We start from the raw sequence: 12815 nt of genomic DNA on the forward strand, positions 1-12815 counted from the left end.
CGGAAGTTGGGTCTGCGCGACGGTGGCTCGGAGCGGCGCGCTGAGACGCTGAGACGCTCGGCGATGGCGGGCGGGGAGCGATGACCAGGCTTCTGGGCGCGGCGCGCAGAGTCGTTCTGGCCGCCGTGAGCTGCAGTGCGCGCGGCTGCAGCAGTCTCAGCATGTTCTACGCCGTGAGGAGGGGCCGCAAGGCGGGGGTCTTCCAGACCTGGTGAGTGGAGCCCGCGGCGGGCGGCCCTGGCCTGGCGTGGGGCGGCCCCGGAGCCTCCGCCTGAGCCTCCCTTTCAGTTTCGGGGAGGGAATTTCCAAGCGGTGACACGTAGTGGGGCTCCGGTACACCCGGCCTCCTCGCCCCTGTGTGACGCCTGGGTGCCGGGCAGCGTCCTTGGAGGTGGCCGCCTCCCCCTCCAAATTCTCCTACGTGACGTGCTGGTGTGCCGCCGCACAGCGTGGAAGACGGCTGCGAGCAGGCGTGAGCAGGCGCGGCCGGCTGTGCCCCCAGCCCGTTTAGCACCATTCCCGGCCTAAGAAAAAAAGGACCGGTTAGGAAGGACCAGTAAGGGAGGAAGGCAGTAACCCGGCCCTCTGTTCCAGGAGCGAATGCAGAGCCCAGGTGGACCGGTTCCCCGCTGCCAGATTTAAGAAGTTTGCCACGGAGGAGGAGGCCTGGGCCTTCGTCAGGAAGCCTGCCGGCCTAGATGGCTCGGAAGGTAGGCCCTGCTCCCCTCACTGTGGCGCCTTGACCTGCTGGAAGCCTTGCAGAGCCCCAGGGTCACCTGGTCTGCAGAGCGGCCTCCTAAATAGAGGAGATGTGGTGGTCGTTTCCATGTTCCCAACAGGCAGAGAGCGGTTTAGCTCAGCGGTTTCCGTTGGTGACAGTGTTAGAGACAGGCTGGGACTCCAGCCTCCTGGTCCACTTGGGAGTCCTCACTCTGCTAACTCTGTGTTTAAATGCTTGTCCTGTCATTGAATCGAACGGGCGACACTTTTATTTTTTATTAAAGATTTTATTTATTCATTCATGACAGACACAGAGAGAGAGAGAGAGAGAGAGAGGCAGAGAGACACAGGCAGAGGGAGAAGCAGGCTCCATGCAGGGAGCCGGACGTGGGACTCGATCCCGGGTCTCCAGGATCACACCGCCAGCTGAAGGCGGCGCTAAACCGCTGAGCCACCCAGGGATCCCCCGGGCTACAGTTTTAAAGTGATGAATGCAGTTTGTTTCATGGCATGCACCTGTATGGTGTTTCCTTCTTACTGGGACAGGGTCACACAATCAGAATTTCCTCCAATTTCACATGTCGCAGAAAGTGTAGGTGATTGAAGTTCGGGTCCCAGTATGAGGAGCGTCAAGTACAAAGGACTAAGGGTCACTGAAAGCACAAAATGTTTAAAGTACTGTTAACCCTTGAGCACCATGAACTTGAGCTATGTGGGTCAACTTATATGGAGACTTCACTCTATTACACTTACATACGTTTATTATTATTATGTCTTTATGATTTTCTTATCTTCTAGTCTCTATTCATTGTAAGACCACAGTGCATAAGACATTTATAAAATAGCTGTGAATCAGCTGTTTACGTTATCAGTAAGGGTTCCAGTTAACAGGCTAGCAGTAGTAAGGCCTCGGGGTAGTCACAGGTTACACTCAGATTTTCGACTGCACCAAGGATCAGACCCCCATGTGGTTTGGGGTAAACTGTAGATCTTAACCTACTTTGAAGAAGTTGTGTCTCATTAGCTTTACTCACAAATTTTTTTACTAGTGGGTTAAGGTGAGGAGACAGTGGTTTGAATTAGCTTTTTTTGAGCAGGCTCTCTAGAGTCCATGGAGATGCTCAAACTTCAAACAGCTGCTCCTTTGAGAGGCCAGAACAGTTGTGGACAGCGCAAGTCAAGGAGAGGCCATCGTGCTTAGGAATCTGCCCGAATGACGAGTTCCTGAAGCAGGCCAGAGCCTTACTCGCTGTGCATCTGCTTCACCCTCTGGGTCTCCCCACCAGCTTTAAGGAAGCTGTGATGTGACTGTTACATTTTCTGCTGCAATGGAGAAATCAGTTCAGGACAGAAAACAAGTCTGGAAGTATGGCTGTCACCTTAGTTGGATTCTCAATACTTTCTTTTCACTAATCTTTTATTTAACCAATTAGTGACTTATCCATATTTCAATTTTTCCAGGATAAGTATGTTTCTGTGTGTTTAATACTCTAAATTCTAAGGCAAAGTAGTTCTTTATACCTATGAATCACCTTTCTTAAAAGGTTAGAGATCTCCTAGCTAGTGACATATATGTAAGTTGGGATTTAATGTCTTTTTCTTTTTCCATAAAAGACTTTTTAAAACATTTTTTATTTTATTTATTTATTCATAAGAGACACACACAGAAAGGTAAAGACACAGGCAGAGGGAGAAGCAGGCTCCTGGCAGGGAGCCTGATGTGGGACTCCATCCCAGGACTGGGATCACACCCTGAGCCAGAGGCAGATGATCAAATGCTGAGCCACCCAGGCATCCCATGGGATTTAAAGTTTGTTTGTTTGTTTTAAGATTTTTTTATTTATTTATTCATGAGAGACGCACAGAGAGAGGCAGAGACACAGGCAGAGGGAGAAGCAGGCTCCATGCAGGGAGCCCAATGTGGGACTCGATCCCAGGACTCCAGGTTCATACCCTGAACCAAAGGCAGATGCTCAACTGCTGAGCCACACAGGCGTCTCTTATTTTAGGATTCTTGAGCTACTTGCCACTTACTGTGATTTATGTAAGCTGTTTTGGGCTTAACTTATTTACTCAACCTAATTTTGTGAAGGCAAAATTATCTGACAACCGTGCCTCTTTTTTTCTTCAAAGTCTTACCTGTCCTTTAAAAACTTTCATTTGAACTTAACTTTACTACAAATAAAACAATATTTATATTGTAATAAAATTGTATAAAATTAGCCTTTGACCTGTACTTGTGTTTTTGGGTTTACTTACGTGAAATACCTAGAGGAATATTTTAAAGGTAAATACAGGGTAACACAGATATAGCAGGGTGGGAACAGCAAACTTTGCTCACTATAGAGGCTTCGCCCAGATTTTGCTAAAAAATCTTTAGCAGTCCTCTGACAGGTATGGGTGGAGAAGCTGCTCCAGGGAGCATGTTCTGACTTGGACCCACGTGGAGGTGTTCAGTCAACATTGGAGCCCCATTTCCCCATCCCTGGTTTAGAGCTGAAAGTGAATCTGTAGTGTTGGGTTTAGTGGTTATTTTGGAGATACAATTAGTTGCTCCTTCTGTGCCCTTTTTCTACTCCATAAAATGAGAACATAGGAAAAGCTGCTCCCGTATAACCTGAGAGAGTCTGTGAGAAGCCTTTGGGGTTAATCCTGCGTCCACCGGCTGAGCTTCTGAAGGAACCTGGTCCCCTCTGCTGTCAGGTTTCTGTTTCCCTCTCTCAGTGTGGCCCGCTATCTGTTTACTTAAGGTCCAGTTACCTGTGCCCTCCCAACTTCCCTGGAGGTTCTCGGCTTGACATTGAGGGAGATGAAGTATCTAGAGTGGTATCTACAAAATTCTAGTCCTTGTTTCTTTATGGGGAAAGAGTCCCTCAGATTGTCAAACTGCCCACCATACCTGGAGGGTTCACCAGCTTTGGTATCTCTGCTATCTGTCAGAAGCAGATTTCTACTTTAATAGGAATGTTGCTCTTGTCTTCTTGTTGCTCTTACCAAGCTTATCATGGAAAACTTAGAGTAATTTCATAGGACACCGAAATCTGAGACAGTGTTGACAGTCTTAAGTCATTTCCTCTTTATAGGGCTGCATACAGAGGGTATCTCAGTCTTAGTGACACTAATCACTTCCTCAATTTCTGGATTCTTAAGCATTTCATGTTATGTTTATTTTTTTCCTGGTTTTTAAGTAGACTTGATCTTTCAGGGCCAGAAAATAAACATGAAAAAGAATCACAAGTGAAAGCCAGCAAGCGACTCCGTGAGCCCTCGGATGGAGAGGAAAATGCAGAGCCACGTGCGAAGCATATGAGACAGAACACGGAATCCATGCCTCCAGTTAGCAAAGACATGTTTTCTTATATGGGTACATCTCTCTTGGATTCTTAAGTTTTCTATATAATAATCATGAAATAAGTGTAAGAATTTTTCCCCCCTTATTAGGGGAAACTGAGCTAATGTTCAGCATTTTCATTCTTATCTGAAAAGCTAATGTTTAGCATTTCATTCTTCACTTAAAAATCTCAAAGATTACTATTTGATAGTTGATCGAACTGTGTGGAATTATTAAAACTTTGGACGTTCATTGGAAAAGCATTACATGGCCTACAAATTAAAAACAGTAACCTTTTGAAATACTGGTATTCTCTGTGCACACAGCATTTCAGGTCACTGCGAGAATATGCAAAGGCCTCAGCTTCTTCAAATAAGAAAGACCCTGAGGTGCCCAGTTGGTTAGGCATCCAGCTCTTGGTTTCAGTTCAAGCCAAGATCTCAGCCCTCAGCAGAGAGCCTGCTTCCCCTCACCTTTACCCTCTGCTCCTCCTTCTGTGCACATGCTCGCGTGTCTATCTCTTAAATAGATAAATACATTTTTTTTAAAGATTTTATTTATTTATGAGACACAGAGGCAGAGGGAGAAACAGACTCCCCAAGGAGCAGGGAGCCCGACACGGGACTCGATCCCAGGGCCCTGAGATCATGACCTGTGCTGAAGGCACATGCTTTACTAACTGAGCCACCCAGTCGCCCTAGATAAGTAAATCTTTAAAAGAGAAGAAAGGGCCTGGACAGAGTTCTTCTTCATTTTATTTTATTTATTTTTTTCAGAGTTTTTCTTTAGCACCAGTATCTTTACCGTTTACATTTAGCCTTTGCAAAACATAAGTGATCTTACCTTGTCTAGAGAGGCAAAGTAATATGAATTTTTCCTCTACCTTTAACTGTGGGAGATCAGTTTATAGTTAGTGATTATGGTATATGAATTTCCTTTTTGTTTTTTTAATATATATAAACAAAAAGTAGGAGTAAGTGGGGTTTTCTTTTTATTTTAGTAAGTGGCATTTTTATATAAATCAGTATATTTGTAGGTTCCAATTTTTCTCTAGGAATAAGCTATCTTACCATTTAATTCAAGGAAAACCAATAGAAAATGTTTTGTCAAGCCATATTAAAACTGCATAAATGAATTTTGCAGTTATGTAAAAAAAAAAATGTTGATTTGGTTATTTGCCAGCAGTCATCAGAGCACATACTTGTGGGGTGACTGGGGGATGAGCCATTTCCAAGGTACTCACAGTGGCACTTAACGCAGTACCTGATAGGTATTCAGAATTGAGACAGAATTCAGTGACCAGAAAGGCAGTTGTGTTGATAGCGTCAAATTCAGTGGAACCAAGGATTCTTGTCCAACACGCTCGTTCTCCCACACTCTATCTTCCCTCCTCTTCCCTTTGCCTCTGCCTTGTCCGCTCTATCATCCTTCTGACAAATAGCACATAGAGCAAGGCCCCTACTTGCTCCCATGGTCCTTCTCTTCAAGACCTGTCGACCTGACTTGTCCTGCTGCCCTGCTGGGAGCATTCTGATCACCAGTGGCCCTAGAGTGGCCTCATACCATTCCTCTTCTGCCTTCTGCTTTACAGCAATGTTGATCAGATTTTCTGTCTCAAAAACAGCGGACCTTAGTCCACTAGAGGCAGATATTACTAAGAAACAATTTAGACCGACGTCTGTTGGAGGACTAGACTTTCTGGCAGACAGGTCCTCATCGTGCCCAGGTGTTACTTATCTGCATGGACAGCTCCTGGGAATGAGTGTGCGCCCTGCCCCCCATGAGGAGAGGGAGAGAGGCACTGTTGTGACCTCCATCGTGGGGGATGCGACAACAGCTCTCACGGTAGCAGGTTCTAGGTTCACAGTGACTGCCTTTGCTGTTAATTGGTCTGTCATGTGGAACCTAGGTGTGAGTGTGTTCTAATCACAGTGTCGGGCTCGTATGTGAGGAATTGATCGTGTTTTCCTAGGCAGAAGATGTAGACTGCATTGTATAATACTTTCACTTTATGAATTCAGGCTTAGTGAATGTGTTAAATGAGTCTCAGTTGTTAGTGCTTTGGTCCCAGTGACACTCACCAAGTTCCCTCTTGCAGGAGAATTTGTCGTCGTCTACACTGATGGCTGCTGCTCCAGTAACGGACGCAGGAGGGCACGAGCAGGAATTGGTGTTTACTGGGGGCCGGGCCATCCTTGGTACGTAAACAAGGCTTCAGATCTAAGTGAATCATATTCTAAACCTTGTCAGGAGTGACACAGGGTCTGCTTATTGTTTGCTTAGCGTTGGCAGAGGTAGCACAAGAACAAGCTTTAGCTCATGTCGACACTGATGGCTTTGTTCTTCAGAACGTAAAATGCCTCAGCATCGTTTTCTTTCCCCTGGATCTCGATGAGTCTGTGTCTCACTGATAACCTCTTACACCAGAATGACTTCCCTGCCCCTCTAGAGGAGTCATCTGTCTCCTGAGGGATGGTTTTGACAAAGATGTCCAAGGGACAGGTCACCAGACTCTTCTGAAGTTGTGTGACCTTAGAGGGGACCTCTCAGGTTTCACAAGGCACAAGGTCAGGGTGATGGAAAGTGTGATCTTTCAGATACGCTGGGCAGCCCTAAAATTCAGTGTAACAGAGGGATCTGAGCCCGTGACATAGCCATATCCCTCTGAGCTTTGTCCTTCAGCATTCACAGGAGCCCACAGCAGTGTTGGGCATAATGTAATGTAAGCTGTCCAGTAATAAGATTTTACATTTCTCTTGACTTGTGGTCTATGAAGCACTTTCTCTTTGATACCTAGTTTTAGCTTCAAATCCTGTAAGAGGTAGCCAGCTTGTGTGGCACTGAGTGTCTGCGGCTGGCTTAGTGCTCACCCAAGACCACACACTCTAATGTATTTCAGGGCCAGAAATAGAACCTCACTTTTGATTTCTGGCCTAGTGTTCTTCACAAACCATCTCATGGGGCTTTTCCATAAAATGTTAGTACTCTTGGTTTGATTTTTACAGACTGTTTTTGTATGATGCTTTCAATTGTCAAAAAAAATATATCAAGCCTTTCTTCCATTGAGAGGCTTAAGGAACCACTTTGAAAATTAGCTTTTTAAATTAACTTCATTTTCTTTTTTATTGTTTTGAAACCAGGAATGTAGGCATTAGGCTTCCTGGGCGGCAGACCAACCAAAGAGCAGAAATTCATGTAAGTTGTCAGACACATTTCCCACATTTCCCATTCAAATAGATATGCAAACAGAACTGTATGTGGAGCATTATTTCACACAGAGTGTAATCGTTACACTTAGCACAGAAAAAGATTGTTTAAATGGTGAAGTGATTGTGAACATCAGTAATGTTGCAAGTTGAACAGTTTCAATGGCATGATGACTGACTTGTTTCTTCAAGGCAGCCTGCAAAGCCATCGAGCAAGCAAAGGCGCAAAACATTAAGAAGTTAGTTTTGTATACGGACAGTATGTTTACTATAAATGGTAAGCTTTTACGTTTTTACTTCTAGTGTTTTTCTAGTAAACATGAAGGGAAATTGGTATTTCCTTCTCCAGTAGGAGGTGTTGTATCCTATTGGGACCTAAGTGGTAAATGAGGACGTTTGGTTTGTCAGGTATAAAGAGACGATAGGGATTCTGGGGCCCAGTTCTGCTGCCCCAATATTTGCCACCCAGACATATCTGCCCCGCACCTAAGGAGGGGTGGTGGGATCGACAGGATAGATGTGTCCCTGCTCTCATGGTCCTTTGAGTCTAAACAGGCATCAGTAACCTAAGGTGGTGTGCTGATGTCTCCTTTGGGAAATAGCATGTTTAGGACATGGGAAGGGGGGTTGAAGAGGTGGAGGAGGTGTCCTCCTCGGCTGGGGCTTGTGAGTCCACGCCAGTCTGAGCAAAGGGATGAGCAGAGGAGTAGCCAGGTCTATGCCCCAGACAGAGTACAGCCTGTGTGGGCAAGTGGCAAGTCCGCCCGCTGCTCTGAAGACAAGTAGAGCAGGTATAAGTCTAGGGAGGAAAGGAGACCAGGACATTGGAGTTCCATCAACTGTGAGGGTGTTTCTTGTAGGTATCACTAATTGGGTTCAAGGTTGGAAGAAGAATGGGTGGAAAACAAGCACAGGGAAAGAGGTGATCAACAAGGAGGACTTTGTGGCCCTGGAGCAGCTCACCCAGGGCATGGACATCCAGTGGGTAAGTGTTTTCTTAACCACTCATGTCCTGGGACTTATTTTTGTGTGTTTTTTGTTTTTTGTTTTGGGAGGGAGAGGGAGGAAGGAGAGAGGCAGAGAGAGAATCTCAAGCAGGCTCCACACCCAGTATGGAGCCCGAAGTGAAGCTCGATCCCACAACCCTGAGATCATGACCCAAGCTGAAATCAGGAGTCAGACATTTAACTGACTGAGCCCCCAAACGTCCAGGACCAAATATTCTAAATTAACCGGAGAGAGTAGTGGTTTCTTTAAATGATTTAGTGAGTTAAGTTAAAATAACAGTTTCCACAAAATTAATATCATAGCGTGTATTAGAAATCGGAACACAGTTGACTCTTGATCATTGTGCAAGTAATACTTCTTGTTCTTGGCCTGTGTGTGGAACACAGTGAGTGTTCTGGCAGCGTGACTGAGGGGTATTCGATATTCTTCACATAGTCTCAGCTGTGCTTGGGAGTGCCCCACCTGGGCTCACCTCCTCCCTGTTAAGTGACTCCTGGCAGTCAACCTGTAGGATTCTTTGGAATCAGTCGTAATGTCAAAATAAAACTAATTTGTAAGGTATTCTGGAAAAGAGTGGTAAGACTTGAGGAGGATGACTTTTTTTCCAAAATGGAAATATTTTTCTTATAATAGATAGTTTTTATTAAAATGTTTTTTCAAACACTACAGAGCAAGTTAAACTGTAGTCATTGTCTTAACCCTGCCTTGCTCTTCCACCCCCAGACCACTGAGAACAGCTTGGTAACCTGAGGTTTAAATCTGCCTTTCAGCAATGTAAACGTCAGCAGTGGTCATACCACATAAGTACACACCTGGGTGGCTCAGACAGTTAAGCGTCTGACTCTTGATCTCAGCTCTAGTCTTGATCTCACAGTTATGAGTTCAAACCCCGTGTTGGGCTCACACTGGGTGTGGAACCTACTTAGAAAAAAAATGAAAATAAATCCCAGACGTATAGCTCTTCTTTCTGACAGCATTTAAAGAGAATATAGTATGTTAGATATGTATCTGTCCGTCAGTATATACATGTGTTTTACCTGGAAAGCTTTCCAAGTTCCATCATTAAGTGGGAAAAAAAATCAATAAAAACGGTATAACCCAATTTGTGGAGAATCAAGATGGGATTTTAGTAAATGCCTGCACGCATCCATGCATTGGGCATACAGTTTGTGCTGTTTAGAACTGTGTTGAAGTGGGGGTGTGGGAGGAGCCGTTCTCCACCCACTGGAAACAGGATGCACTCCTGTGTTGTGTATGTAAAAAATCAGTAAACAGGGGCACCTGGGTGGCTCAGTGTCATGATCCCGGGGTCCTGGGATTGAGTCCCGCATTGGGCTCCCTGCAGGGAGCCTGCTTCTCCCTCTGCCGTGTCTCTGCTTCTCTCCATGTGTCTCTCATGAATAAATAGGTAAAAATCTTAAAAAAAAATCAGTAAAGATAAAAGGGAAAAAAATTTATTTAACAGATGCATGTTCCTGGTCATTCGGGATTTACAGGCAATGAAGAAGCTGACAGATTAGCAAGAGAAGGAGCTAAGCAATCTGAAGACTGAACGAAATGATTTTAATTCTTGGAAAAACTTGAGTGAGTGACTGTTCTCTTACCTCTCCTTACTGCTGTGAAAAATAAAACTTGGAGTAGATGGGCAGACACGACTTGCAAAGTAAATCAGTCATTCTGGGATATCCTGTGATACCACATGGTTAAATGTATAACAAATTGAACGTCCTTCGAGATTTGAGCATTATTTGAGATTTCAGTGTTATGCTCGATTGAGTTTGATGCTGTTCTCATTAGTTTTACTGCAGTCTGGACAGAAATTTTAGGACTCTGATCTAATAAGGCATGAACACAGCAGTGGTTTACAGATGCAGGCACAGTCTGGGAGTGTTCTGAAAGTGTCCATTTACCTTCCAGTTGGCAGCATCGAGTCTCAGGAGGTTCGAGTTGACTTGTACCTTCCCGTGGATTAGAGCGAGGCAGTGCTCTCCTGGTGGCTGCAGCCCACGCCCGGGCCCCCGCCGTAGCAGAGGGAGTGCAGCCCGGGGCTTACCTGGCTGGCACCCGTGTACAAGACAAGCCTGCACGTAGCCCTGGCTCTTGATCTTTGATTAGGAACCGTTACTTACAGAGCAAGATGTGTAAATAAATCTCTTAAAATTTCTTTGGCTGTTTTTGTTAAAAGCGCGGTGTAAGATGGGGTGTCTGGGTGGCTCAGTCAGTTAAGCGTCCAACTCTTAACTCAGGTCTTGATCTCAGGGTTGTGAGTTCAAGCCTCGCATTGGGCTCCACGCTGGGCATGGAGCCTACTTTTTAAAATAAAATACACTATGCAAGTTAAAGTTTGATATCATTTATTTTTATCTTTTTTTTTTTTTTTTTTTTTACTACTTTTTCATCAAAAACCTACAGAAAAGGACATGGATGTATTGCTGATTGAGTTATTACTATAAGGTGAATACCCTCATGACCACCACTCAGGCCAAGAACTAGAACTTTGCAGACACCCCAGAAAGCTCTCCACGTGCTCTTCCAACCCTAGCCCTGCCCGCCCTCCAGAGTGAATCCTGAGTTTTATAGAAATGACTTCTTTGCGTTTCTTAATGGCAGTTGAGCCTTGTCTACTTTTTCTTAGACTGGATATTTCTGAAGTCTCTTTATTGCGTGTATTGGTCTCCATGTGAGGTTTCTCTGTTGAGGAGCCTGGCCGTTTGTCCTGTTGGTTGCCTGGGTCTACATGTTGCCACATGGGTTCTCCCGGGTGCAGAGTCCAGCATTTTCTTCCGGCCTCTCTATTTCTGCAGATTGGCAGCTGGACCCAGAGGCTTGGTCCGAAGCAGCTTCCATACACTCAGCGGATGGTGGGTGGCCACGTGCTTTCATCAGCGGGCAGAGGCTGCTCTCATCTTTATGGTGTCAGCAGCTGCTGGTGCTCAGTGCCTAGGATTGATGACTCGGGGGTTCCAGAATAGTGGTATTCTGTGATTTTGCTTAGACTTACTGGCTGGAACAGTTTTAGAAGAAGACACTTTCTCTCATCTGCTATTTGGTTACCCAGTGGTAGCATTCATTTCGGAAAGGCAGGATAGGGTACATGCAAAGATCATTGATTCCCTGTCATCCTTAGAAAGTGACCACTTAAGGTTTTCTATTTATGTATTTTTATAACATGTATGTATCATGAGATCATGTACTTAAGCCTGTTTAATAGGTTTCAGGTCATTGCAATTTTTATCTTCATTGAACCCAAATTGTAGCTTTGGCCTGTAGGAGAGAGGCTCTTCAGGTTGGCTCTTGATTTGTTTTATATTCACACGTGCACACACATGCACGGACCACACCCGTACCTAGGTGCACACCGTGGGCCCACTCACACACAGTCCACGTGTGCACACACGTATGTGTACAGACCTCGCACGCATGTGTACCCAGTCATCACTGGCTCTGTTGCAGTCTGGTGTGTCAAGGTTCTCTAGACCCATCTTGTACTTTTCCTGCTCCAGATCTGGAATTGGCTGTTTCTCAAAGAATCTCTAGTTTGTCTGTCTTCCTTCCTCCCTCCCTCCCTCCCTTCCTTCCTTCGTGGGGCTGGAACTCATGACCTCAAGATCAGGAGTCGCTTGCTCCTCCCCAGAGTCAGCCAGGAGCCCCAGAATGTCTAGTTTCTTTTAATGGCAGAAAAGGTATTTCAGATGCTTGGTGCTCATCGCTAGAGGGTTGGTCATGGCTTCTAGGCCTTTTAGTGAATAGAATTATCAAACAATTAACATGTACACACATTTAAAGATACAATATTTGAGCTCATATTGATATTCCCAATAGAAACTCAGGATTTCAGGGTACTTAACTCTTCTATATGGTATCTGTGTGACCTTCCTTGCTGAGACTCATGGGACTGATACTCCTTAAGTATGCACTTGCTTTTTCCACTTCAACATGAAGTATTGTGGATTCTAGTATATTATGCTGCTGTGATGGTGAGAATAGCACTGGATGTACAGTGTTGACCATTGTACAATAAAATCTGCCCCACTTGTCCTCACCTCATCTCGTCTCACTTCTATGTACTTACTCGCACAAGCACGTTGGGTCAGTGTCACCTTGGGAACCACACGCCCTGACTCCCCCGTTGAACTTAGTTTGCTTTATGCTTGAGATCAGTTTTGTAGGATATGAAATCCTTGGCTCACAATTTCCTTCCTTGAGTATCTGAAATATTTATTTCGTTCTCTTCCATCATGAAAAGCCTAATGAGTCTCTTTTTCTTACGAGTCACGTCCTCTTTTTGCTTCCATGTCCCGAGGTGTGGTTTCCCTGCTACTCTGACTGTGTTAGACCCTGTCATGTGTTGACCACCCGGGGTTGGTGTTTGCAGGAGCTCAGGAGGCTCTGTGTGCGTACTTTCAAATCAAATCCGCTATTTCAGGAGGGGTTCCTGGCACAGCAGCTCAGTGTTCTATGTTTCATGCTTTGGAGTTCTGTTTTGGGGGGACTTTGTTATCTCTTTGTTGAAATCTGATTTGCCCATCCCCTATATTTTCCACATTTTC

The 12815-nt window shown here is 45.1% G+C and overlaps 1 protein-coding gene across 3 annotated transcripts; it reads left to right on the forward strand.

Annotated features, from left to right (window-relative positions):
• On the forward strand, positions 1–10429 carry RNASEH1 (ribonuclease H1). 3 transcript variants are annotated; one of them, XM_072771253.1, is made up of 9 exons: positions 1–211; positions 595–710; positions 3926–4084; positions 6150–6249; positions 7192–7246; positions 7450–7534; positions 8118–8242; positions 9731–9849; positions 10183–10429. In XM_072771253.1, the coding sequence occupies exons 1-8, from the start codon at positions 81–83 to the stop codon at positions 9815–9817; spliced, it is 858 nt and encodes a 285-aa protein (XP_072627354.1). In that variant the 5' UTR covers positions 1–80; the 3' UTR covers positions 9818–9849; positions 10183–10429. The 3 variants fall into 3 exon arrangements, with proteins under 3 accessions (XP_072627354.1, XP_072627355.1, XP_072627356.1); XM_072771254.1 differs by having other exon boundaries at positions 9762–9849; XM_072771255.1 differs by lacking the exon at positions 3926–4084.
• Positions 10430–12815: the final 2386 nt, after the last annotated feature.

Source organism: Canis lupus, chromosome 12, assembly GCF_048164855.1.
Source record: "Canis lupus baileyi chromosome 12, mCanLup2.hap1, whole genome shotgun sequence".
In the NCBI taxonomy this organism is placed as follows: domain Eukaryota; kingdom Metazoa; phylum Chordata; class Mammalia; order Carnivora; family Canidae; genus Canis; species Canis lupus.

Bases quoted from the DNA above. Each gene is read 5' to 3' on its own strand.
- RNASEH1 (XM_072771253.1), top strand. From the start codon at position 81: ATGACCAGGCTTCTGGGCGCGGCGCGCAGAGTCGTTCTGGCCGCCGTG. The intron at 6,250-7,191 runs GTACGTAAACAA...TTTTGAAACCAG, and splicing joins TGGGGGCCGGGCCATCCTTG to GAATGTAGGCATTAGGCTTC. The intron at 7,247-7,449 runs GTAAGTTGTCAG...TGTTTCTTCAAG, and splicing joins ACCAAAGAGCAGAAATTCAT to GCAGCCTGCAAAGCCATCGA.